Consider the following 27,340-nt stretch of genomic DNA (forward strand, 5'->3'; position numbering starts at 1 on the left):
ACCAGGCTACTAAACCTGGCTCGTACAAAACTCTGATTATTAATAACCCATTATCCGTTATTTGCACTTTATCAGTTTATTTATTCATGTGTATATATTTATATTATGGTATATGGACACATTGATCTGTTTTGTAGTAAATGCCTACTATGTTCTGTGTGCTGAAGCAAAGCAAGAATTTCATTGTCCTATCAGGGACACATGACAATAAACTCACTTGAACTTGAAGTGGTGGAGGCAGGTTCGATTTTATAATTTAATAATTGGATAGGTATTTGGACGGGAAAGGAATGGAGGGTTATGGTCGGAGTGCAGGTAGATGGGACTAGGTGAGAGTAAGTGTTCGGTATGGAGTAGAAGGGCCGAGATGGCCTGTTTCCGTGCTGTAATTGTTATATGGTTATATCTCGTTGAATGTTAGTCTGTAACTTGCTCTCACCCAACAGCAGTGATAGAGTTACTGCCTGACATCACCGGAGACCCAGTGTGATCCTGACTACAGGTGCTGTCTGTACGGAGTTTTACCTTCTCCCCGTGGCCTGCATGGGTTTTCTCCGGGATCTTCGGTTTCCTCCCACACTCCAAAGACGTACAGGTTTATAAGTTAATTGGCTTAGTGTAAATGTGAAATTGTCCCTAGTGTGTAGGTTAATGTGCGGGGATCGCTGGTCGATGCGGACTCGGAAAGCCGAAGGACCTGTTTCCGTGCTGTATCTCTAAACTAAATGATAACTGGGAAAGAAGTGCCCCGATTACCACTGCTCCACCCATCTTACAGAAAGCCTATCAAAGCCTCTACGTCCTTAGACGATTCAGTATGTCGACAAAAACTCTTTGGAACCTCTACAGGTAGAGCACATATTCACAGGTTGCATCACGGCCTGGTTTGACAACAAAGATTAGACAGTGGTGAACACTGCCCAGTCCATCACCGGCTCTGTCCTCCCCACCATCAAAGGGATCTACAGAAGTAGCTCCCTAAAAAAGGCAGCCAGCAACACTGGAGACCCACACCACCTTGGCCACACGGGCATTTCACTCCAACCTTCGGGAAGAAGTATGGCCACCAGGTTCAAGAACAGCTTCTTCCAAACAACTGGGAGGCTTAGTAGCACAGCGCCAGAGATGCGGGTTCGATCCAGACCACAGGTGCTGCCTGTACAGTTTGCACATGCTTCCTGTGACTGTGTGAGATTTCTCCGGGTGCTCCGGTTTCCACCCACTTTCCAAAGATGTGTGGGTTTTAATTGGCTTTGGTAAAATTGTCAAATTAGTGTGTAGGATAGTACAGGTATACAGGGTGATCACTGGTTGGCGCAGACCCGGTGGGCTGAAGGGCCTGTTTCCACACTGTACCTCTAAAGTCTAAAAACCATACCAGTCTTGAACACGACATACTTGCCTCAAATATGAACAATGGATTGTTGCAGGTTGCACAAATAACTTGAGAGGGTATTGTGATATTAATTCATTGAATCTTTGTTTATTATATATTATGAGTACTGTGTTTACAGGCCTGCTTTGCTGCTGCAAGTAAAAATGGCATTGTTCTGTTGTCAGTATGTATAACATTTAAACACTCCCGTGAACATCAGTCTAACGCTGCCTTGGAGGGTGAGAGAGAGAATACTCCAGCCATGGGCACAGATGGTCAACCATCTGACAACTCGGGAAAGCACTGCATACACTGTGCTGCAAACGAGTTTTATAACAAACCTGTAGCCCAGTGCTGGCCAGATGACAGCCGATATGTAACAAACGGTGACACACCACAAACCACACCAGCAGCTCTGGGTGTGGACGAGACAATGAGATGTCACCTGTTGCCTCTCAGCACCATTGAAGAAGTCACACTGCGGAAAAAATTTACAAGGACATCGCCAGGACTTGAGCTATAGGGAGAGGTTGAGCAGGCTGGGATTTTTAACGAGGATGGTGTCAGGACTCGAGGGTCTGAGCTATAGGGAGAGATTTGCGGGCTTGAACTCTATTCCATGGAGCGCAGCAGGATGAGGGATGATCTCATTGTGGTGTACAAAATCATGAGAGGAATAGATTGGGTAGACGCAGTCTCTTGCCCAGAGTAGGGGAATCGAGCTTTAAGGTGAGAGAGGGAGGGGTGGGAGATTGCAACCTTCACGTGGTCCACCCTGTTTTGACGAATGCAATCAACCTGCCGTGCACAATCAAGTAAGATCAAATAGAACAAGTTGTCCTACAACTTTAGGCTGTGCAAGCCATATGCAAGAAGAAGTGAGCGGGAAAGATTTTATAGGAATCTGAGGGGTCACTTTTCACGCAAAGGGTGGTGGGTGTATGGAACGAGCTGCCACATGAAGTTAGACAGATACATGGAGAGGAGATTTGGAGGGATATGGGCCAAATGCAGGCAGGTGGGATGAGTGTGGGTGGGGCAGGTTGGGCCGAAGGGGCTGTTTCCACATTGTATCACTCTATGACCCGATGCCTCTTAGCACCTTGAGAGCATTGGAGAAATCACCTGTTGTAAACAAACCTTCTATTGGCAGCATGTTCCATGTACCCATGTACTTCATGTTGGAACAGTTGGCCCTCTAATCCCTTTTAAATCTCTTCCCTCCACTTCTAGTCTCTCCTATCGAGAAAAAATGTCACCCAATGATTTTACACACCTCTATAAGATCACCTGTGACTCAGGGTTCAGTGCTGGGCCTGTTACTGTTTGTCATCTACATCAATGATTTGGATGCGAACATACAGGATTAGCAAGTTTGCTGATAATACAAAAGTGGGGGAGTTTTGCAGATAGTTGTGAATAATTACAACAGGATCTTGATTGGTTGGTCTTGCGAGCTGACGGAATTTAATACATAGAAATGTGAGGGGTTTGCATTTGGAGAAGTCTAACATGGGCAGGACCTACACAGCCTGAAGGGTCTCAACCTGAAACATCACCCATTCCTCTCTCCAGAGATGCTGCCTGTGTTACTCCAGCTGTGTGTGTCTAACTACAAAGTGCATGGTAGGGCCCTGGGGAGTGTTGTTGAGCAAGTCCTGGTAACATAGTCGTATATCCTAACTGATCACCCTGCAGTTTAATGACGTCCTTCCTACAGCAAGGCGAGCAGAAATGCACACTGTACTCCAGGTGTGGTCCCATCTACAGAAGGTACAACATTACCTCCAGATTCAGGGACAGTTTCTTCCCAGCTGTTATCAGGCAACTGAACCATCCCACCACAACCAGAGAGCAGTGGCTGAACTACTACCCACCACTTTGGTTACCCTCAGACTATCCTTGATCGGACTTTGCTGGCTTTACCTTGCACTAAACAGTACACCGTATACTGTATGGCTCGAATGTAATCATGCATTGACTTTCCACTGACTGGTTAGCACATAACAAACACGTAGCACGCTTTTCACCGTACCTCGGCACAGGTGACAATAAACTAAACTGATTCAGTCTCAGGGTCATTCACCTCCATGACACAGAAGAGTGTCACTGGTCTCTCACCCCTGACCATGGACCTTGTAGCACCATGGATGTACCTGCAGCCCAAGACCAACGCACACCACCACCACCAGACAACCACCACCACCACCAGGTGGCCAACAGACTCTGACCCCCATCATTCTTTTTGCTTTAAGACAGCCTTGTGTTGAAGCCACAGCCATCTACTGTCTGGGAAGTTTAAAGAGATTGACACGTCACCAAAGACTGATTGGTAGCGTACCTTGGTGGCACGATGGTGCAGCGGTAGTAGCTGCCTCACAGCGCCAGAGACACGGGTTCGATCCTGACTTTGGGTGCTGTCTGCACGGAGTTTGTACATTCTCCCTGTGACCTGCGTGGATTTTCTACAGGTGACCCGGTTTCCTCCCACACTCCAAGGACGTACAGGTTTGTAGGCTAATTGGCTTCAGTATAATTGTAAATTGTCCCGAGCGTGTGTAGGATAGTGTTAGTGTGTGGGGATCGCTGGTCGGTGCAGACTCGGTGGGCCGTAGGGCTTTTTTCTGCACTGTATCTCTAAACTATACTTGGTGCAGTACAGGTCTGGTACGGCCATTGCAATGCACAGGAACACAGGAAGCTGCAGGGAGTGGTGGACTCAGCCCGGTCTATCATGGGCACAGCTCTCCCCACCATCGACAGCATCTCCACCAGTCGCTGCCTCATCTATCATCAAGGATCCTCACCATCCCAGCCGTGCCCACTTCCCATTGCTACCGTTGAGCAGGAGATACAGAAGCCTGAAGTCCCACACCACCAGGTTCAGGAACAGCTTCTTTCCAGCAACCAACAGGTTCTTGAAACGACCCACACAACCCTAATCCTACCTCAGCAACAGACAACCGGTTCTCACCGTGTCTTGCTGTGGTTTTTTGTGCTGAATCTTTTTGCTTTTTGCTTCCTTGCAGAATTGATGTGAAATTTATAATTCTACGTGTTGTCTCTGTGCCTGCGATGGTATTGTTCATTGCTGCTGTACTTCATCGGACCTGTGTGAAGGGGAATAAACTTGACTGCACTGGTACTTGCACGGGTGGGGTCAGAGCAATCTCTCTTTGTTCTCCGGTCTCTGTAGCAGAATACAGTCAAACACCACAATGCTGAGGTTACCTCGTTAAACCAACCCGGCAGAGAGCTGGTGCTGCTATTCCATGGAGCCGAAAGCACGGCCACCCCCCACGGAGATGGACACAAAGTACTGGAGTAACTCAGTGGGACAGGCAGCATCTCTGGAGAGAAGGGATGGGCAATGTTTCGAGTCGAGACCCTTCTTCAGATTGTTTCAACCCAAAACGTCACCCATTCCTTCTCTCCAGAGATGCTGCCTGTCCCGCTGAGTTACTCCAGCATTGTGTGTCTATCTTCGGTGTAAACCAGCATCTGCAGTTCCTTCCCAATCATTCCCCCGGTTTCTTCTGCACGATTTACCCTGACTGGTACGAGCAGGCAGCTTGTGAAGCGATCGTGTGGCTGAATGGATTCACGCACTGTAATTCCATAAGATATTAGTGGTGTCAGTGTTTGACACTACTCAGTCCACTAGCATCTAGCACCTCTTGCTGCAGAAACCATGGCAGGAAGCCTGGTCAACACTCTTCATTAAATACTTCCTGACCACATACGGGTCAGGTTAGATACAGAGTGAAGCTGCCCCGACACCATCCCATTACACACTCACTCCCACACCAGGAGTGGGTCAGGGTAGATACAGAGTGAGGCTGCCTCTACACTGCCATCCGTCACACACTCACTCCCACACCTGGAGTGGGTCAGGTTAGATACAGAGTGAAGCTGCCCCGACACCATCCCATTACACACTTACTCCCACACCAGGAGTGGGTCAGGTTAGATACAGAGTGAAGCTGCCTCTCTCTACACCATCCCATTACACACTCACTCCCACACCTGGAGTGGGTCAGGTTAGATACAGAGTGAAGCTGCCTCTCTCTACACCATCCCATTACACACTCACTCCCACACCTGGAGTGGGTCAGGTTAGATACAGAGTGAAGCTGCCCCGACACCATCCCATTACACACTTACTCCCACACCAGGAGTGGGTCAGGTTAGATACAGAGTGAAGCTGCCTCTACACTGCCATCCGTCACACACTCACTCCCACACCTGGAGTGGGTCAGGGTAGATACAGAGTGAAGCTGCCTCTCTCTACACCATCCCATTACACACTCACTCCCACACCTGGAGTGGGTCAGGGTAGATACAGAGTGAAGCTGCCCCGACACCATCCCATTACACACTTACTCCCACACCTGGAGTGGGTCAGGTTAGATACAGAGTGAAGCTGCCTCTCTCTACACCATCCCATTACACACTCACTCCCACACCTGGAGTGGGTCAGGTTAGATACAGAGTGAAGCTGCCTCAACACCATCCCATTACACACTCACTCCCACACCTGGAGTGGGTCAGGTTAGATACAGAGTGAAGCTGCCTCTACTCCATCCCATTACACATTGAGGGCAGTGACTTCAATGTCGACACAGAATAAAGCACCCTCTATACACTGTCCCATTAAACATCACCAGCGCAGGGACAACAACATTTAGATACTGATTAAGCTCCCTCTACACTGTCCCAATACACTCCCAGCGCACATAGAGTAAAGATTCAATAGAGTGACACTCCCTCTACCCCGCACCATCACACACTCCCAGAGTGGTAAACACTGAGTGAAGCTTCCTGTACACAGTCCCATCACACACACACACACACACACACACACTCCCAGGGAAGATGGAGTACACGTTCGATAATAGTGTAAAGGGCCTGTCCCACATTCACAAACTAATTCACGACCTCTGCCGAGTTTGCCCTTGACTCATACTCGCAGCATGGTCGTCACGAAGTCGTAGGTAGGTCGTAGCAGGCCGTGATGCTAGTCGTAGGTACTTGTGGCATCAAGTAGGTCGGGGCGTATTTTCTAGCCTGATGAAAAATGTCCACGAGTGAAAAAGGTTGTGAATTAGGTTGTGAATGGGACAGATCCTTAAAGCTAGCCCTGCTCCATCTCACGCACACTGAGGGGGGTGAGAGAGAAAGTTACACTGGGTCCCCCCTCACAGTGCCCCGGTGGGGCTGTCCACATTTAATGAGACTGCACAGTGTGTGTGAGAAGGCAGCGTGGAGTTAGAGCAGAGACGGGGTGGGGGGGTTAATGTTCCAGCAGTGTGTGTCCCGGACACAGGGGTATCTGCAAGAGAGGGCCGGCCCAGACTGGGCAATAATCCGGTGAGTGTCGGCAGCCGAGGGTAGAGGCTGTGGATCGCTGGTCCTTGCCGCCGAGTCTCCGTGTGGCAGTGGCGTCAGCTGTGGCAAGTCGCGACGGTTACTGGTTGGCAGGGCAGCTCCAGCCCACCGTTCTTCTCAAAGCCAGGGAGGGCAGCGGCCCGTGGAGCTGGAGCGAGCGCAGGTGGTGCTGAGGGCCTGGCACATGGTGCCCCCTCCAGCCTCAGTACCAGTGACATTCCCAGTGCCACACAGCACAACGATGCCAACCTTACGACAACTGGTGGGAGGCCTCCAGCACCCGGCAGCCTTGCTCTGTGCCTGGTACCCTCTCCAGGGTCTGCACACTCTGTGCTTCGTACCAGGCCCAGCCCATGCCCAACATGACAAATGGAGGGGAGCCTGTAGCACCCAGAGCCCTTGCCCAATGCCCGCTCCAGTCCCAGAATCACACAGCCCCACGATGTCAGTCTCAGGACAGCCTCCAGCACTGGACACCCTTGCCCTGCCCACTCCAGTCCCAGTGCCCACAAGGGTCCCGGTGCCCAACACCCAATTGCCACTCAAGACAGCTGGTGAGGAGCCTCCAGCATCTCCATGAGGAAGGTGTCGATAGGGGTGTCGCCGATGAGCTTGAAGAAGAAGAGGTGTTCCAGGCACTTGAGGCCGATGGAGCGTAGAGCCGGCAGCCTCAGCAACAGCTTGGCAAACCTGGTACATGGGGGGGGAGGGATGGAATGTCAGTGGAAGATACATACACTCTCCCTCCAAACTACCGCCCTGTCCTTGCTACCTACCCACCTGTCCCTCTCACCCACCGCCCAGTCCCTCTCCGACCCACCCACCGCCTCCCCCCACCCCCCCCTAACCCACCCACCGCCCCCCCTAACCCACCCACCGCCCCGCCCCCACCCACCGCCCCCCCCAACCCACCTCCCCCTCCCTCCCACCCACCCGCCCCTAACACCCACCACCCCGCCCCCACCCACCTCCCCTCACAACCACCGCCCCGCCCCCCCCACCCATCCAACGCCCCATCCCCCACCCCATCCCCCCACCCCCCTAACCCACCCACCGCACCGCCCCCACCCCACCGCCCTCACCCTAACCCACCCCACCTCCCCGCCCCCACCCACCGCCCCCCCTAACCCACCCACCGCACCGCCCCCACCCACCGCCCTCACCTAACCCACCCACCGGCCACCCCCACCCACCGCCCCACCCCCACCCACCTCCCCCTCCCTCCCACCCACCGCCCACCCCGCCCCTAACACCCACCACCCCGCCCCCACCTACCTGCCCCTCACACCCACCGCCCCGCCCCCCCCACCCATCCAACGCCACATCCCCCCACCCATCCAACGCCACATCCCCCCACCCCACCCCCCTAACCCACCCACCACCCCGCCCCTAATACCCACCCACCGCCTCTCTGACCGACCACCCCGTCCCCCCGACCTACCGCCCCCTCTCTCTCTCTCTCTCCCACTTTCCGCCCCGTCCCACCAACCGACCGCCCCGGAGGGAGGGAGGGAGGTTTGAAGGAGGGGGTGAGTGAGGGAGTGAGGGAGTGCAGGGACCAGCGCTCACACACTCACCTGCCCAGCTGGTCAGGGTACTTCTGTTTGCAGTATGACTCCAGTGAGGCGTACACCTTCTCCCGCAAGACCTCTACATCTGCTGCATTAGACAGGCCCTTGGCATCTGTGGGCCAGAGTGACCAGAGAGAGGTCATACCAGTCCAGCCCCCACTAACTCATTCATCAAAAACCCCAGCACACAACAGCCCCAGGGTCAACCCCCCCCCCCCCCCCCCCCCCCCCCCCCCCACCATCACGTGTTTCCACAAGGCCAATTACAACATCGTTGCTGAATTAAGGAACACTGTCTCCATCACCGTGGTGCAGCGGTAGAGTTGCTGCCTCACAGCGCCAGCGACCCGGGTTCCATCCTGACTACAGGTGGTCTGTACGGAGTTTGTACGTTTTCCCCGTGACCACATCGGTTTTCTCCGAGATCGTTGGTTTCCTCCCACACTCACGCTTATCATACTTCTGAATGGTCCTTCCAGAAGCTAGGACACTTCCATAAGATTGGATTCAACTTGTGGACAGTGGACTTTGTCTGAGAAACTGACGCGTTACAATGCTGAGAATTCTATTCTCCACTTCATATCTTCCCCTTTGCTCTATCTATTGTACAAGTTTAAACTGATTGTATTCATGCATGGTATATCTGATCTGTTTGGATAGCATTAAAAGAGAACTTTTCACTGTACCTCGGTACACGTGACAATAATCTAAACAAGTTTAGTGCAAGATAAAGTCCAGTAAAGTCCGATTAAAGATAGTTCGTGGGTTTCCAATGAGGTACAGTGCCCTCCATATGTTTGGAACAAAGACCCATCATTTATTTATTTGCCTCTCTACTCCTCAATTTGAGATTTGTAATAGAAAAAAAAATCACGTGGTTAAAATGCACATTGTCAGATTTTATTAAAGGGTATTTTTATACATTTTGGTTTCACCATGTAGAAATTACAGCTGTGTTTATACATAGTCCCCCCATTTCAGGGCACCATAATGTTTGGGACACATGGCTTCACAGGTGTTTGTAATTGCTCAGGTGTGTTTAAATGCCTCCTTAATGCAGGTATATGAGAGCTCTCAGCGCCTAGTCTTTCCTCCGGTCTTTCCATCACCTTTGGAAACTTTAATTGCTGTTTATCAATATGAGGACCAATGTAGTGCCAATGAAAGTCAAATAAGTCATTATGAGACTAAGAAACAAGAATAAAACTGTTAGAGACATCAGCCAAACCTTTGGCTTACCAAAATCAACTGTTTGGAACATCATTAAGAAGAAAGAGAGCACTGGTGAGCTTACTAATTGCCAAGGGACTGGCAGACCAAGGAAGAGAAGACCTCCACAGCTGATGACAGAAGAATTATCTCTATAATAAAGGAAAATCCCCAAACACCTGTCCGACATCAGAAACACTCTTCAGGAGTCAGGTGTGGATTTGTCAATGGCCACTGCCTGCAGAAGACTTCATGAACAGAAATACAGAGGCTACACTGCAAGATGCAAACCACTGGTTAGCCGCAAAATAGGATGGCCAGGTACTTTGCCTAGAAGTACTTAAAAGAGCAGCCACAGTTCTGGAAAAAGGTCTTGTGGACAGATGAGATGAAGATTAACTTATATCAGAGTGATGGCAAGAGCAAAGTATGGATGAGAGAAGGAACTGCCCAAGATCCCAAGCATACCACCTCATCTGTGAAACACGGTGGTGGGGGTGTTATGGCCTGGGCATGTATGGCTGCTTAAGGTACTGGCTCACTTATCTTCATTGATGATACAACTGCTGATGGTAGTAGCATAATGAATTCTGAAGGGTATCGACACATCCTATCTGCTCAAGTTCAAACAAATCCTCAAAACTCATTGGCCGGTGGTTCATTCTACAGCAAGACAATGATCCCAAACATACTGCTAAAGCAACAAATAAGTTTTTCAAAGCTAGAAAATGGTCAATTCTTGAATGGCCAATCACCCGATCTGAACCCAATTGAGCATGCCTTTTATATGCTGAAGAGCAAAGTAAAGGGGAACTAGCCCCCAAAACAAGCATAAGCTAAAGATGGCTGCAATACAGGCCTGGCAGAGCATCGCTAGAGAAGACACCCAGCAACTGTTGATGTCCATGAATCACAGACTTCAAGCAGTCATTGCATGCAAAGGATATGCAACAAAATACTAAACATGACTACTTTCATTGACATGACATTGCTGTGTCCCAAACATTATGGTGTCCAGAAATGGGGGGACTATGTATAAACACTGCTGTAATTTCTACATGGTGAAACTGTATAAAAATGGCCTTTATTAAAATCTGACAATATGAACTTTAACCACATATGATTTTTTCTATCACAAAATCTCAAATTGTGCAGTACAGACGCAAAATAAATAAATGATGGGTCTTTGTCCCAAACATTATGGAGGTTACTGTACATGGCAGTTCAGGACTGCTCTAGTTATTAACACACAAGGATGGTTCAGTTGCCTGAACACAGCTGGGAAGAAACTGTCCCTGAATCTGGAGGTGTGCGTTTTCACACTTCTATACCTCTTGCCTGATGGGAGTGGGGAGAAGAGGGAGTGAACAGGGTGCGATTGGTCCTTGATTATGCTGCTGGCCTTGTCGAGGCAGCGTGAGGTGTAGATGGAGTCAAAGGAAGGGAGGTTGGTTTGTGTGATGGTCTGGCCTGCGTTCACAACTCTCTGCAATTTCTTGTGGACTTGGATTTTTACCACAATTTAAAAATACTAAAGACTAAAAGAGATGTCCCACTGCAGCGACCTTATCCGTGAGTTCAAAAAAACATAGAAAATAGGTGCAGGAGTAGGTCATTCGGCCCTTCGAGCCTGTACCGCCATTCAATATGATCATGGCTGATCATCCAACTCAGTATCCTGTACCTGCCTTCTCTCCATACCCCCTGACCCCTTTAGCCACAAGGGCCACATCTAACTCCCTCTTAAATATAGCCAATGAACTGGCCTCAACTACCTTCTGTGGCAGAGAATTCCAGAGATTCATTTGTGAAAAATGTTTTCCTCATCTCCGTCCTAAAAGATTTCCCCCTTATCCTTAAACTGTGACCCCTTGTCCTGGACTTCCCCAACATCGGGAACAATCTTCCTGCATCTAGCCTGTCCAAACTCTTAAGAATTTTGTAAGCTTCTATAAGATCCCCCCTCAATCTTCTAAATTCTAGCGAGTACAAGCCGAGTCTATCCAGTCTTTCTTCATATGAAAGTCCTGACATCCCAGGAATCAGTCTGGTGAACCTTCTCTGTACTCCCTCTATGGCAAGAATGTCTTTCCTCAGATTTGGAGACCAAAACTGTACGCAATACTCCAGGTGTGGTCTCACCAAGACCCTGTACAACTGCAGTAGAACCTCCCTGCTCCTATACTCAAATCCTTTTGCTATGAATGCTAACATACCATTCGCTTTCTTCACTGCCTGCTGCACCTGCATGCCTACTTTAATGACTGGTGTACCATGACACCCAGGTCTCGTTGCATCTCCCCTTTTCCTAATCGGCCACCATGTACGGTACACAAGAGAAAGATTTACACCGTGACCTGTCACGTGATAATAAAGTCACATTCGCACCCGGAGCGCTGGTCCCAGTGTTCCACCTACCGGGATTGAAGAGGATGATGGCTCGCAGGCAGCCCAGTTCCGACTTGTCCATCTGCATATCCCTCATCTTGGACACCAGCTCGGTCAGAACCCTGGAGGCAGTGGAGAAAGGATTGCATTACAGGGGGGCGGGTCACCTCCTTCCCCTCCCACAATAGAACTCAGGAAAGGTGGAGCCCACAATGGTCCATTGTTGGCTGTGGGATAGGTGATAACGAAAGGATACAAACGGTGAAATTAGCAAGGCAACTCGGGCGAGGGAGGGATGGAGTGAGAGGGGATGCAAGGGTTACTTGAAATTAGAGAAGTCAATGCTCATACTGCTGGGGTGTAAGCTGCCCAAGTGAAATATGAGGTGCTGCTCCTCCAATTTGCGTTGGGCCTCACTCTGACATTGGAGGAGGCCCAGGACAGAAAGGTCAGTGTGGGAATGGGAAGGGGAGTTAAAATATTTGGCTAACGGGAGATGGCGTAGGTCCAGGCGGACTGAGCAGGGGTGAAACAGTCGCCCAGTCAGCGTTCAACGCAGGGGTGTGCCACCGTCAACTTGAAGTACTTGTCCCTGATAGAGGGACAGACACTTCAACCTAGTGTGTAGGGGAACCATGATGCCAAATTAAACTATCCCATCTAGCTGTACATGGTCCTTATCCCTCTATTCTGTAGAAGGGTCTCGACCCAAAACGTCACCCATTCCTTCTCTCCTGAGATCAAGTCAAGTCACTTTTATTTCTATAGCACATTTAAAAAACAACTCTCGTTGGCCAAAGTGCTTTACATTGGTGGAGGTACTAACGTTATACAACATTGGTTCCTAGATTAAGTACATACATAAATAAATATAGCCCTCACTCAGAGGACGTCAAGAAAGGCTTGAGAGTTAAGATGAGTTTTAAGTCACGACTTAAAGGAGTCGATGGAGGGGGCAGTTCTAATGGGAAGAGGGATGCTGTTCCACAGTCTAGGAGCTGCAACCGCAAAGGTGCGGTCGCCCCTGAGCTTATGCCTAGACCGTGGGATGCTCAGTAACCCCAAGTCAGCCGATCTGAGGGACCTGGAGGTGGTGTGGTGGGTGAGCAGACTTTTAATGTAGGTGCGGGCAAGCCCGTTAAGGGCTTTGTAGACATAGAGGAGGATGTTGAAATATATTCGGAACCGCACAGGGAGCCAGTGGAGAGAGGCCAGGATCGGGGCGATGTGGTCCCTTTTTCGGGTGCCTATCAGGAGTCTCGCTGCGGCGTTTTGGACCAGTTGCAGGCGGGACAGGGAAGATTGGCTGATGCCAGTGTAAAGAGAGTTGCAGTAATCTAGGCGAGAGGAGATAAATGTGTGGATGATCTTTTCCAGGTCATCAAACTGGAGGAATTGTTTTATTTTAGCTATCGTCCGAAGCTGGAAGAAGCTAGATTTTACCACGGCATTGACTTGTTTGTCAAATTTCAATGCTGAGTCAAATATCACGCCAAGATTTTTGACGTGAGGTTTGAGTAGTGGGGTAAGGCTTCCAAGGAGATGCTGCATTTTGTGTCTATCCTCTGGTACAACACTAGTTAGATATATAGCGGAACTTACTCCAAAACACAAGGTGCTAGAGTAACCTAGCAGGTCAAGCAGCATCTGCGGAGGGAATGGATAGGCAATGTTTCGGGTGGGGACTGAAAAATGGTACCGACCCGAAACTTCACCTGTCCGTTTCCTTCACAGATGCTGCCTGGCCCGCTGAGTTCCTCTAGCACTTTTAGTTTAGTTTAGAGATACAGTGCGGAAACTGTGTTCGTGCTGACCAGCGATCCCTGCACACCAGCTCTATTCTACACACTGGGTACAATTTACAATGTTTACCAAAGCCGTTTAAACCTACAAACCTGTCCATCGTTTTTGCAATGTGGGAGGAAACTGGAGCACCCGGGAAAACCCATGTTTTGCTCAATTCATTCCAGCGTATGCAGTTCCAGAGGAGGTAGTTGAGGCTGGGACTATCCCAACACTTAAGGAACAGTTAGACAGGTACATGGATAAGGACAGGTTTAGAGGGATATGGACCAAGCGCGGGCAGGTGGTACTAGTGTAGCTACGACATGTTGGCCGATGTGGGCAAGTTGAGCTGACGTTGTTTCCACGCTGTATCACTCTATGACTATGAACCTAGAGTTCATCCCTTACTTCTTCCTCAAAATTGAGCTCAAACAGCTCGCGCTGTACCAGGCAAATAAGAGGGGGAATAAGTTCACGTTATAGTAGAATGAGGCCATTCGGCCCATCGAGACCACTCTGCAATTCAATCATGGCCGAACTCTGCCTCCTAATCCCATTTTCCTGCCTTCTCCACATAACCCTTGACACCCGTTCTCATCAAGAATTTGTCTATCTTCACCTTAAAATTATCCACTGACTTGGCCTCCACAGACCTCTGTGGAAATGAGTTCCACAGATCAACAACACCATGAATAAAGGTTCCTCCTCAATAAGGGAGGGAATTTGGGCTTCTGGGAAAGCTCTGAGGACTAGCATAGACGTGAAAGGCCAAATAGTCTGCTATTATGTCAGGTGGGAATTTAAGAATTTTTCATTGGGATTCAGGATTTTGTGGTCAATTATGACAAAGGTTTTGTGTTCGGTGATGTCAAGTCCGGCCCCACTGTGGGCCAGGAACCATCTCTGTAAAGGTCTAGTCCTGGCTACATTACAGCTCGGATGTAGCAAGAGTTGGCATCACAGCTCTGATGTCGCAAGACTGTGTGAACCACATCACAACCTAGTCCCAGAGGCACGGGTCAGCAATGGTCTGCACACCCAACATGGCTGATTATGGTTAGATAGTTTGGGTGTTGTGTTATCTTGTTAATCTGCCAGTAAAAAACCATCAGGGGCGCCGGGAGAGATGGCCGCCCTGCCGACAGTCTGTTTGTTTTTTCATCTTCTTTTTATTTTTAGCGTTTGTTGAAAGTGTGTTTTAATGTTGCTCGGTTTGTTTTGTGTGGGGGGGGGGGGGGGGGGGGGGGATCGGGGGAAACTTTTTTTCAGGTTTCTCCCTTCCTGGAGATGTGATCAATTTTCGGATCACATTCTCCGGGCTCTGCGGCCTTCAATCGATGGAGCTGGGAGCCGCCTCGGACTGTCGTGAGCCCCACCGCGGGGCGTGGACTTAACATCGGAGCTGATCCCTTGCCTGGGATCGCTCCCACCGCGACATCAACATTAAGGACTCGCAGTCTTGGGACAGGCTAGTCGGGAGCACCAACGTCGCGGAAGGTTCACCAGCCTCGCTGTGAGGTTCGAACGCCCGGCGCGGGGGAGCTGACATCCCCCCAATGCAGGAGCTGATCGCCTCGACGCGGAGGGCCTGAACGCCGCCGGCTACGGGAGTCAAGACCGTCCCGTCAACGGAGGCTCGAGGCCCCCGACCGAGGAAGAACAAAAGGAAGGACTTGAACTTTATTTCGCCTTCCATCACAGTGAGGAATGTGTAGGAGTCACTGTGGTGGATGTTCATGGAAAATGTGTTTTTTGAGTAATCTGTTGCTTTTAATTGTATGACTGACCTGGCCAATGAAATTCCTCGTATGTTGCAAAACATACTTGGCGAATAAAGTGTGATTCTGATTCTAATTCTGATTCTAGCTGTATCAAGGAAGATGTTTATTGTTCTGAACTGGTGCACACGACAACCGATCTCCATCCGCCTCCACCCCTTCCCTCCCTCTCTCCCCATCACTCTCCCTCCCTCCTCTCTCGACCCCGCCATTCCTCACTCACCAGCCCCTTTCCCTTCTTCCTCCCCCCATTCCACAGCTCCCGCTCGCCCATCAATCTCTATCTCCCTCTCCCCTCCCATCTCTCTCCCTACCCCTCCATCTCTCACACCCTCCCCATCTCCATCCCCTCCCTCCCCCGCTCTCCATCTGTTCCTCCTCCCCATCTGTCTCCCGCCTCCCTTGCGTCCTTTTTCTCCCTCCATCCTCCCCCACGTGCTCCCTCTTGCCCCTCGCTCCCCCCTCCCCCCCCCCCGACGCTCCGAGCTCCCCCAGTCCTCACCTGTCAAAGATGGCCCCCACGCCGGCGCTGTGGGCGCTGTTGCGGTGCACGTGGAGGCCGGTGGCGAGGAGGATTCCGTCCTGCACCGTGATCGACCGATGGGAGAACGAGGCGATCAGCAGCTCGTTCCAACCTGTGGGCACGAGAGACTGGGTCACGCCAGGGGCAGAGTCTTGGGCAGAGCCGGGATGCAACGGGTAGATGTTGCCCATGGGGTGGCACGGTGGCGCAGCGGTAGAGTTGCTGCCTCACAGCTCCCCAGACCCAGCTCCCATCCTGACTGTACTGGAGGGAGCGGGAGAGTGATGGAGAATGGGGGGGGGGGGGGATGGAGTGAGAGGGGGGGGAGGGGGAAGGGGCTGGCGACAGAACAATGACGGGAAGAGTGGGGGAGGCAGGAGGGGAAGAGATGCAGAGCTGCCAAGTTTTATCAGAGCATTTCAGTATTCTAGTACCAGAACATCAGTATTTTGCTGAGGATTTCAGTATTTTTACGCGGTGACCATTTTGCTGAAAAAATATCTATTTTTGTGTGCAGTCTATCCATGTACGAGTACAAGAATGTACAACTTTGCTACCAATTGACATGTCTTCCACCAGATGATGATGTAGAAGCCATTTGGGAAGCCTCCTTTCATACCTAACAACTAATACGGATATAAATAGAACGGTAGCAACAGTAGGAGAATGCATTCAATCAACCACTTCTACACTCCCTCCCCCTTTCCCCCCCCACCCACCCTCCCTCTCGCTTCCTCCCTCTCTCCTCTTTCCTTTTTTCCCCCTCCCTCTCTTATTCCCTTCTTCCCTCTCTCCCTCTCCCCTCCATCCTCTCCCCCCCTCCTTATCTCCCCCTTGACCCCACCCACCGTTCTGTAAAATCAAGGCCAATCCCAATGTAACTGCAATCCCACTGGTAACCTTTCACCACTAGGCTTATCCAGAATTCTACCACTGCCTGAAAAATAATCAAAGGCTCAACTTCCACTGAGAAAGAGAATTCCAAAGATTCATAGTTATACGAGAATGTACCTGAACAGTCTGTGACCCATAGCGCTGTGGCCATAGCACTATGTTTAAAGCCCATAGCGCTGCAGGCAGTAGTAGCGCTATTTTTAGAACCTATAGCACTGTAGCCGACAGCTCTTTGTTTCAGGGGATATGGGGAGAAGGCAGGAACGGGGTACTGATTGGGGATGATCAGCCATGATCATATTGAATGGCGGTGCTGGCTCGAAGGGCCAAATTGCCTGCTCCTGCACCTATTGTCAATTGTTTAAATTCCCACGCATTAAACTGACAGCGCTCTGTTTAAACCTGGAGTGGAACAGGCAGCGAGAAGGAGAGAAGGAATGGGTGACGTTTCTGGTCGAGACCCTTCTTCAGACTGAACTGTACCGTATTTAATAACACAAGACCATACATCCATATTCTAATTGTATTTCTGTACTACATACGGAAAATCCATATTACTTGGCAGCTCTGGAGATGAGGAGGGAAGGAGTGATGGGGGGGAGGGAGCTGCTGTCTGTACTGAGTGTGTATGTTCTCCCCGTGACCTGGGTGGGTTTACTCCGGGTGGTCCAATTTCCGCCTACACTCCAAAGACGTGCAGGTTTGTAGATCAATTGGCTTCGGTAAAAATTGTAAATTGTCCCTACTGTGTGCAAGATGATGTGAGTTTACGGGAATCGTTGGTCGGTGCGGACTTGGTGGGCCGAAGGGCCTGTTTCCACGCTGTATCTCTAAACTAAATTAAAACTAAACATTCTTCAGTGTGCAGGAAGGAACTGAAGATGTTGATTTAAATCGAAGATAGGCGCAAAAAGCTGGAATAACTCAACGGGACAGGCAGCATCTCTGGAGAGAAGGAGTGGGTCACGTTTCAGGTCGAGACCCTTCTTCGGACATTCTCGATGTCCTTGTGGAGATGCTGTGGGAGAGGCGGGGCTTTGAGTCGGTCCTGTATGTGTGACGTCAGGGTTCCTGAGGCTCGGGAGATGCAGGGGAAAGGCTTAAGAAGGTGAAAGTAGGGATGGTGTGTGCTTAGAGGGGAGCTTTGTCACTGGGCTAATCCCTCTACCTGTTGTGGTGTGATGCGTGCTTTCAAGTTTGTATTTTCTGCCTGACGGGAGAGGGGAGAAGAGGGAATGACTGGGGATTTGCTCCTTGATTATGTCCAGAAAGAAACTCGTTTATACCGAAGTTAGACGCAAAGTGCTGGGGTAACTCAGCAGGTCAGGCAGCATCTTAGCTTAGTGAACCCCCAAGCATCTTAGCTTGGGGGTTCAGTATTGATGTGGATAGAGAACTGGCTGGCAAACAGGAAGCAAAGAGTAGGAGTAAACGGGTCCTTTTCACAATGGCAGGCAGTGACTAGTGTGGTACCGCAAGGCTCAGTGCTGGGACCCCAGCTATTTACAATATATATTAATGATTTGGACTAGGGAATTGAATGCAACATCTCCAAGTTTGCGGATGACACAAAGCTGGGGGGCAGTGTTAGCTGCGAGGAGGATGCTAGGAGGCTGCAAGGTGACTTGGATAGGCTGGGTGAGTGGGCAAATGCATGGCAGATGCAGTATAATGTGGATAAATGTGAGGTTATCCACTTTGGTGGCAAAAACAGGAAAGTAGACTATTACCTAAATGGTGGCAGATTAGGAGAAGGGGAGATGCAACGAGGCCTGGATGCAGGTGCAGCAGGCAGGGAAGAAAGCGAATGGTATGTTAGCATACATAGCAAAAGGATTTGAGCAGGGAGATTCTACTGCAGTTGTACAGGGTCTTGGTGAGACCACACCTGGAGTATTGCGTGCAGTTTTGGTCTCCAAGTCTGAGGAAAGACATTCTTGCCATAGAGGGAGTACAGAGAAGGTTCACCAGACTGATTCCTGGGATGTCAGGACTTTCATATGAAGAAAGACTGGATAGACTCGGCTTGTACTCGCTAGAATTTAGAAGATTGAGGGGGGGTCTTATAGAAACTTACAAAATTCTTAAGGGGTTGGACAGGCTAGATGCAGGAAGATTGTTCCCGATGTTGGGGAAGCCCAGAACAAGGGGTCACAGTTTAAGGATAAAGGGGAAATCCTTTAGGACCGAGATGAGAAAAACATTTTTCACACAAAGAGTGGTGAATCTGTGGAATTCACTGCCACAGAAAGTAGTTGAGGCCAGTTCATTGGCTATATTTAAGAGGGAGTAAGATGTGGCCCTTGTGGCTAAAGGGATCAGGGGGAATGGAGAGAGGGCAGGTACAGGATACTGAGTTGGATGATCAGCCATGATCATATTGAATGGCGGTGCAGGTTCGTAGGGCCTACTCCTGCACCTAATTTCTATGTTACTATGAAACAGCACGGAACAAGCATTTCATCCAACCAAGACCAGTGATCCCCGCACACTAACACTACCCTACACACACTGGGGACAATTTACAATTATACCAAGCCAATTAATCTACAAACCTGTACATCTTTGAAGTGTGGGAGGAAACCGGTGCTCCCGGAGAACAGGGAGTACGTACAAACTCCGTACGGACAGCACCCGTAGTCAGGATCGAACCCGGGTCTCTGGCGCTGTGAGGCAGCAACTTTACCGCTGCGCCAGCGTGCCGCATCTAGAGAATATCTCTGGAACAATATTTCACTTGGGCAGCTTACAACCCCGCGATATGAATGTTGATTTCTCTAATTTCCAGTAATCCAGGCATTCCCGCCCCTTCCCCCCTCCCCCACCCTAGTCGTCCTCCTAGTTCCACTGTTCTCATCCCTTCATTATCACCTCTTCCCCAGCCAACAATGGACTTTTGTGGGCTCCACCCTCACTTAGCCATCTGTTGCGGGGCCCTGATTTCTTCTGGCCTTTTCCTACCTCCAGTTCCCTCCTCCCCTCTACTTTCAGTCTGATGAAGGGTCCCGACCGAAATGTCACCCATCCTTTTTCTCCAGAGATGCTGCCTGACCCGCTGAGTCACTCCAGAGACAGCACGGTGGCACAGTGGTAGAGTTGCTGCCTTACACCACCAGAGACCCAGGCTCGATCCTGACTACATGCTCTGTCTGTACGGCGTTTGTACGTTTCCCCTGTGATCTGTGTGGATTTTCTCTGGGTGCTCCGGTTTCTTCCCACGCTCGAAAGACATTCAGATTTGGAGATTAATTGGCTTGGTATAAATATAAATTGTTCCTAGATTGTAGGATAGTGTTAATGTACGGGGATCGCTGGTCGGCACAAACTGAGTGGGCCAAAGAGCCTGTTTCCGCGCTGTAACTCTGAACTAAACTAAACAAAGCACTTTATGTGGTTTCACTTTCCCGAGGCAGTGTGAAGTGTGCAGCTCCCACAGGGTACGAGCGAGGCGCTGGTCAGGCCGCATTTGGAGTATTGCGAGCAATTTTGGGCCACATAGCTGAGGAAGGATGTGCTGGCTCTGGAGAGGGTCCAGCAGAGGTTGATAAGAATGATCCCAGGAATGAGTGGGTTAACCTATGATGAGCGTTTGTCGGCGCTGGGTCTGTACTCGCTGGAGTTTAGAAGGATGAGGGGGAAACCTCAAACTTACCGAACAGTGAAAGACTTGGATAGAGTGGATGTGGAGAGGATGTTACTACTAGTGGGAGAGTCTAGGACTAGAGGTCATAGGCTCCAAATTAAAGAACGTTCCTTTAGGAGGAGGAATTTCTTTAGTCAGAGGGTGGTGAATCATTGCCACCGACGACTGTGGAGGCCAAATCAGTGGATATTTTTAAGGCAGAGATTGATAGATTCTTGATTAGTTCTGGTGCCAGGGGTTATGGGGAGAAGGCAGGAGAATGGGGTTAGGAGAGAGAGATAGATCAGCCATGATTGAATGGCGGTGCGGACTTGATGGGCCGAACGGCCTAATTCTGCTCCTATCACTTATGAACATGGAGTTGGTGAGCAGAGCGCCTTCGCTCTGTGTAACTCAGTGTCCTGGTGTGTGGAGTGTGTGTGTGTGTGTGTGTGTGTGTGTGTGTGTGTGTGTGTGTGTGTGTGTGTGTGTGTGTGTGTGTGTGTGTCTGTGTGTGTGTGTGCGTGGAGTAACTCAGTGTCCTGGTGTGTATGGAGTGTGGAGTAACTCAGTGTCCTGGTGTGTGTGTGGAGTAACTCAGTGCCTGGGTGCGTGTGTGTGGAGTGTGGAGTAAATCAGTTCCGTGGTGTATGTGTAGAGTGGAGTAACTCAGTGTCCTGGTGTGTGGAGTAATTCAGTGCCCTGGTGTGTGTGGAGTGTGGAGTAACTCAGTGTCCTGGTGCGTGTGCAGTGTGGAGTAACTCAGTGCCGTGGTGTGTGGAGTAACTCAGTGCCCTGGTGTGTGTGTGTGGAGTGTGGAGTAACTCAGTGTCCTGGTGTGTGTGTGGAGTGTGGAGTAACTCAGTGCCCTTGTGTGTGTGTGTGTGTGTGTGTGTGTGTGTGTGTGTGTGTGTGTGTGTGTGTGGAGTGTGGAGTAACTCAGTGTCCTGGTTTGTGTGGAGTAACTCAGTGTCCTGGTGTGTGTGTGTGGAGTAACTCAGTGCCCTGGTGTGTGGAGAGAGTGGAGTAACTCAGTGTCCTGGTGTGTCTGTGGGGAGAGTGGAGTAACTCAGTGTCCTGGTGTGTGGAGAGAGTGGAGTAACTCAGTGTCCTGGTGTGTGTGTGTGTGTGTGGAGTAACTCAGTGTCCTGGTGTGTGGAGAGTGTGGAGTAAGTCAGTGTCCTGGTTTGTGTGGAGTAACTCAGTGCTCTGGTGCGGGGGGGGGAGTGTGGAGCAACTCAGTGCCGTGGTGTGTGGAGTGTGGTGCAACTCAGTCCTGGTGCGGGGAGTGGGGAATAACTCAGCGGGTCAGGCAGCATCACAGGAGCTGGAGCTGTGAGTATAAAAACAGCGCGGGGCTTGCTTCTACAGAGGCCCGGGGAGCCGTTGGTGCGAGGAGGAGTTACCTGGAGCTGTGAGTTACCCAAATCTGCAACGTTCGATCTCACTTCCAGAGAAGGAGTCTGGTGGAAGCCTCTGATTGGTCGAACGGACTAGAGGAAGCAGCTGATTTGCTTGTATCCCGGGTAAGGCTTTATTGTATTTGGACAAGGGGGAGAAAGAGGGCCAGGGCAGTTTACTGTTCTGGATGTCAGATGTGGGAGGTCATGGAGTCTGAGTGCTCTCCAGACGTCCACATCTGCGCCAGGTGCGTCGAGATGGGGCTCCTAAGAGACCTTGTTAGGAACCTGGAGCAGCAACTCGATGACCTCTGTCTGCTCAGGGAGAGCGAGGAGGTCATAGAAAGGAGTTACAGGGAGGTGGTCACTCCAAGACCACGGGAGACAGAAAACTGAGACAGTTAGGAAGGGCAATGGACAGAGGCCGGGACTGGTGAGTACCCCGGTGGCTGTACACCTTGAAAATAAGTACTCATGTTTGAGTAAGGGTGGGGGAGACAGCCTACCTGGGGGCAGCGACAGCGGCCGGGCCTCTGGCACAAAGACCGGTCCTGTTGCTCAGAAGGGTAAGGAAAAGAAGAGGAGGGCAATTGTAATAGGGGACTCTATAGTCAGGGGGTCGGATAGGCGATTCGGTGGACGCAGACAGGAGACCCGGATGATAGTTTGCCTCCCTGGTGCCAGGGTCAGGGATGTGTCTGAACGGGTCCAAGAAATCCTGAAATGGGAGGGAGAGGAGCCTGAGGTTGTGGTACATATAGGTACCAACGACATAGGTAAAAAGAGAGAAGAGGTCCTGAAAGAAGAATTTAGGGAGTTAGGTAGAGAGTTAAGGAGAAGGACTGCAAAGGTAACAATCTCAGGATTACTGCCTGTGCCACGCGACAGTGAGAGTAGGAATGGAGCGAGGTGGAGAATAAATGCGTGGATGAGGGACTGGTGCAGTGGGTATGGATTCAAGTTTCTGGATCATTGGGACCTCTTTTGGGGAAGGTGCGACCTGTACAGAAAGGACGGATTGCACTTGAACTCGAGGGGGACCAATATCCTGGCGGGGAGATTTGCAAAGGCTACTGGGGAGACTTTAAACTAGTATGGTTGGGGGGAGGGACTCGAATTGGGAAAGCTAGCAGTCAGTATGTGAGGCAGGAGGCAGAGAATGGTAGCACTCTGACCCAAAATGTAGGGGAGAGAGAAGAAAAAGAAAATAAACAGAGAATAAGAGATGGTGGGTTTCTTAAATGTGTATATTTTAATGCTAGGAGCATTGTAAGAAAGGTGGATGAACTTAGAGCCTGGATTGACACCTGGAAGTATGATGTTGTGGCGATCAGTGAAACATGGTTGCAGGAGGGCTGTGATTGGAAACTAAATATTACAGGATTTCGTTGCTTCAGGTGTGATAGAATTGGAGGGGCAAGAGGTGGAGGTGTTGCATTGCTTATCAGGAAAGATATTACAGCAGTGCTTTGGCAGGATAGATTAGAGGGCTCGTCTAGGGAGGCTATTTGGGTGGAACTGAGAAATGGGAAAGGGGTAGCAACACTTATAGGGGTGTATTATAGACCGCCAAATGGGGAGCGAGAATTGGAAGAGCAAATATGTAAGGAGATTGCAGATATTAGTAGTAAGCACAAGGTAGTGATTGTGGGAGATTTCAATTTTCCACACATAGACTGGGAAACACATTCTGTAAATGGGCTGGATGGGTTGGAGTTCGTAAAATGTGTGCAGGATAGTTTTTTTGCAGCAATACATAGAAGTACCTACTAGAGAAGGGGCGGTGCTGGACCTCCTGTTAGGAAACGAGACGGGTCAGGTGGCAGAGGTATGCGTTGGGGAACAGTTCGGGACCAGTGATCACAATACCATTAGTTTCAATATAATTATGGAGAGGGTCAGAACTGGACCTAGGGTTGAGATTTTTGATTGGAGAAAGGCTAACTTTGAGGAGATGCGAAAGGATTTAAAAGGAGTAAATTGGGACAGTTTGTTTTATGGGAAAGATGTGGAAGAGAAATGGAAGACATTTAAAGGTGAAATTTTAAGAGTACAGAATCTTTATGTCCCTGTTCGGTTGAAAGGAAATAGTAAAAATTGGAAAGAGCCATGGTTTTCAAGGGAAATTGGACACTTGGTTCGGAAAAAGAGAGAGATCTACAATAATTATAGGCAGCATGGAGTAAATGAGGTGCTTGAGGAATATAAAGAATGTAAAAAGAATCTTAAGAAATAAATTAGAAAAGCTAAAAGAAGATATGAGGTTGCTTTGGCAAGTAAGGTAAAAGTAAATCCGAAGGGTTTCTACCGCTATATTAATAGCAAAAGGATAACGAGGGATAAAATTGGTCCATTAGAGAGTCAGAGTGGCCAACTATCTGCAGAGCCAAAAGAGATGGGGAAGATATTGAACAATTTATTTTCTTCGGTATTCACCATGGAGAAGGATATTGAATTATGTGAGGTAAGGGAAACAAGTAGAGTAGCTATGGAAACTATGAGGATCAAAGAAGAGGAAGTACTGACACTTTTGAGAAATATAAAAGTGGATAAGTCTCCAGGTCCGGACAGGATATTTCCTAGGACATTGAGGGAAGTTAGTGTAGAAATAGCAGGGGCTATGACAGAAATATTTCAAATGTCATTAGAAACGGGAATAGTGCCAGAGGATTGGCGTACTGCGCATGTTGTTCCATTGTTTAAAAAGGGGTCTAAGAGTAAACCTAGCAATTATAGACCTGTTAGTTTGACGTCAGTGGTGGGCAAATTAATGGAAAGGATACTTAGAGATAATATATATAAGCATCTGGATAAACATGGTCTGATTAGGAACAGTCAACATGGATTTGTGCCTGGAAGGTCATGTTTGACTAATCTTCTTGAATTTTTTGAAGAGGTTACTCGGGAAATTGATGAGGGTAAAGCAGTGGATGTTGTATATATGGACTTCAGTAAGGCCTTTGACAAGGTTCCTCACGGAAGGTTGGTTAAGAAGGTTCAATGGTTGGGTATTAATTGTGGAGTAGCAAGATGGATTCAACAGTGGCTGAATGGGAGATGCCAGAGAGTAATGGTGGATGGTTGTTTGTCAGATTGGAGGCCAGTGACTAGTGGGGTGCCACAGGGATCTGTGTTGGGTCCACTGTTGTTTGTCATGTACATCAATGATCTGGATGATGGTGTGGTAAATTGGATTAGTAAGTATGCAGATGATACTAAGATAGGTGGGGTTGTGGATAATGAAGTAGATTTTCAAAGTCTACAGAGAGATTTATGCCAGTTGGAAGAGTGGGCTGAAAGATGGCAGATGGAGTTTAATGCTGATAAGTGTGAGGTGCTACATCTTGGCAGGACAAATCAAAATAGGAAGTACATGGTAAATGGTAGGGAATTGAAGAATGCAGGTGAACAGAGGGATCTGGGAATAACTGTGCACAGTTCCCTGAAAGTGGAATCTCATGTAGATAGGGTGGTAAAGAAAGCTTTTGGTGTGCTGGCCTTTATAAATCAGAGCATTGAGTATAGAAGTTGGGATGTAATGTTAAAATTGTACAAGGCATTGGTGAGGCCAATTTTGGAGTATGGTGTACAATTTTGGTCGCCTAATTATAGGAAGGATGTCAACAAAATAGAGAGAGTACAGAGGAGATTTACTAGAATGTTGCCTGAGTTTCAGCAACTAAGTTACAGAGAAAGGTTGAACAAGTTAGGGCTTTATTCTTTGGAGCGCAGAAGGTTAGGGGGGACTTGATAGAGGTCTTTAAAATGATGAGAGGGATAGACAGAGTTGACGTGGATAAGCTTTTCCCACTGAGAGTAGGGAAGTTTCAAACAAGGGGACATGACTTGAGAATTAAGGGACAGAAGTTTAGGGGTAACATGAGGGGGAACTTCTTTACTCAGAGAGTGGTGGCTGTGTGGAATGAGCTTCCAGTGAAGGTGGTGGAGGCAGGTTCGTTTTTATCATTTAAAAATAAATTGGATAGTTATATGGACGGGAAAGGAATGGAGGGTTATGGTCTGAACGCAGGTGTATGGGACTAGGGGAGAATACGTGTTCGGCACGGACTAGAAGGGTCGAGATGGCCTGTTTCCGTGCTGTAATTGTTATATGGTTATATCATGGATAGGTGACGAAATGCAGGTTGAAGCAAACCACCCCCACCCCTCTCACCCACCCGCCCCACAAGACAAGGCTCCTCACCTGCCCTCAGGAGGATGACCTGGTCGTCCAGCAGAAGGTCAGAGAAGTGTGGGATGCGCTTGGCCCACTCCACCAGGGTGAAGAGCTGCTTGTCCGCTGCCTGGCAAATGTTGGTCACCGGGTCGTTGGGCTGTGGGAGGAGAGAGAATCACCGGTTACACATCGTCTCCGAGCACAAGCAACATCTCTGGACATCCCAGCTCACTTTACACCCAATAAACCTCTTCTCCCTAAGAAGAACCCAGTTTCAGAGAAGAAAGGTCTTGACCTGAAACGGCACCACTTCCTTCTCTCCACCGATGCTGCCTGACCCGCTGAGTTACTCAGGCATTTTGTGTCCTTCTTTGTAAAGCAGCTTCTGCAGTCCCTTGTATTACTGACAATAGGTGCAGGATTTGGCCATTTGGCCCTTCGAGTCCTTCAATGTGATCATGGCTGATCATCCCTAATCAGTACCCTGTTCCTGCCTTTTCCCCATATCCCCTGACTCCGCTATTTTTAAGAGCCCTACCTAGCTCTCTCTTGAAAGTATACAGATAATTCCACAGACTCACCACTCTCTGTGAGAAAAAGTGTTTCCTTGTCTCCATTCTAAATGGCTTCTTCCTTATTCTTAAACAGTGGCCCCTGGCTCTGGACTCCCCCAACATCGGGAACATGTTTCCTGCCTCTAGCATGTCCAAGCCCTTAACAATCTTATATATTTAATTGAGATGCCCTCTCATCCTTCTAAACTTCAGAGTGTACAAGCCCAGCTGCCCTATTCTCTCAGCATATGACAGTCCCGCCATCACGGGAATTAACCTTGTAAACCTACGTTGCACTCCCTCAATAGCAAGAATGTCCTTCTTCAAATTAGGGGACCAAAACTGCACAGAATACTCCAGGTGTGGTCTCACTAGGGCTCTGTACAGCTGCAGAAGGACCTCTTTGCTCCTATATTAGATTCCTCTTGTTATAACGGCCAACATGCCATTCGCTTTCTTCACTGCCTGCTGCACCTGCATGCTTACTTTCATAGACTGATGTACAAGGACCCCAGATCCCGTTGTACTTCCCCTTTTCCCAACTTGACGCCATTTAGATAGTAATCGCCTTCCTATTTTTGCTACCAAAGTGGATAACTTCACATTTATCTGCATTAAACTTCATCTGCCATGCATCTGCCCACTCCCCCTACCTGTCCAAGTCACCCTGCATTCT

At 49.3% G+C, this 27,340-nt stretch overlaps 1 protein-coding gene and 1 long non-coding RNA gene across 6 annotated transcripts in view; both read right to left on the reverse strand.

Moving 5' to 3' along the window:
* Positions 1 to 1,455: 1,455 nt before the first annotated feature.
* On the reverse strand, positions 1,456 to 6,323 carry LOC116990223. 3 transcript variants are annotated; one of them, XR_004416477.1, is made up of 3 exons: positions 5,767 to 6,323; positions 5,477 to 5,620; positions 1,456 to 5,401 (listed from the first exon to the last, which is right to left on the reverse strand). It is a non-coding gene; the product is annotated as an uncharacterized LOC116990223 (long non-coding RNA). The 3 variants fall into 3 exon arrangements; XR_004416476.1 differs by having other exon boundaries at positions 1,456 to 5,255; positions 5,327 to 5,620; XR_004416475.1 differs by having other exon boundaries at positions 1,456 to 5,620.
* A 93-nt stretch (positions 6,324 to 6,416) lies between these two features.
* The window catches only part of LOC116990222 (retinoic acid receptor RXR-alpha-B-like), a 108,342-nt gene continuing 87,418 nt past the window's right edge, over positions 6,417 to 27,340 (reverse strand). For 2 of the 3 annotated variants that reach the window (XM_033047769.1, XM_033047767.1), the window contains 5 exons: positions 26,138 to 26,267; positions 15,997 to 16,129; positions 11,962 to 12,053; positions 8,341 to 8,446; positions 6,418 to 7,453 (listed from right to left, as the gene is read on the reverse strand). In XM_033047769.1, coding sequence (XP_032903660.1) covers positions 7,306 to 7,453; positions 8,341 to 8,446; positions 11,962 to 12,053; positions 15,997 to 16,129; positions 26,138 to 26,267 — 609 coding nt within the window. In that variant the 3' untranslated portion in view covers positions 6,418 to 7,305. Of the gene's footprint in view, positions 7,454 to 8,340; positions 8,447 to 11,961; positions 12,054 to 15,996; positions 16,130 to 26,137; positions 26,268 to 27,340 lie in introns of all 3 variants that reach the window. The other variant, XM_033047768.1, reaches the window with a different exon arrangement.

The sequence above is a fragment of the Amblyraja radiata genome, chromosome 30 (genome assembly GCF_010909765.2).
Source record: "Amblyraja radiata isolate CabotCenter1 chromosome 30, sAmbRad1.1.pri, whole genome shotgun sequence".
NCBI classification, from domain to species: domain Eukaryota; kingdom Metazoa; phylum Chordata; class Chondrichthyes; order Rajiformes; family Rajidae; genus Amblyraja; species Amblyraja radiata.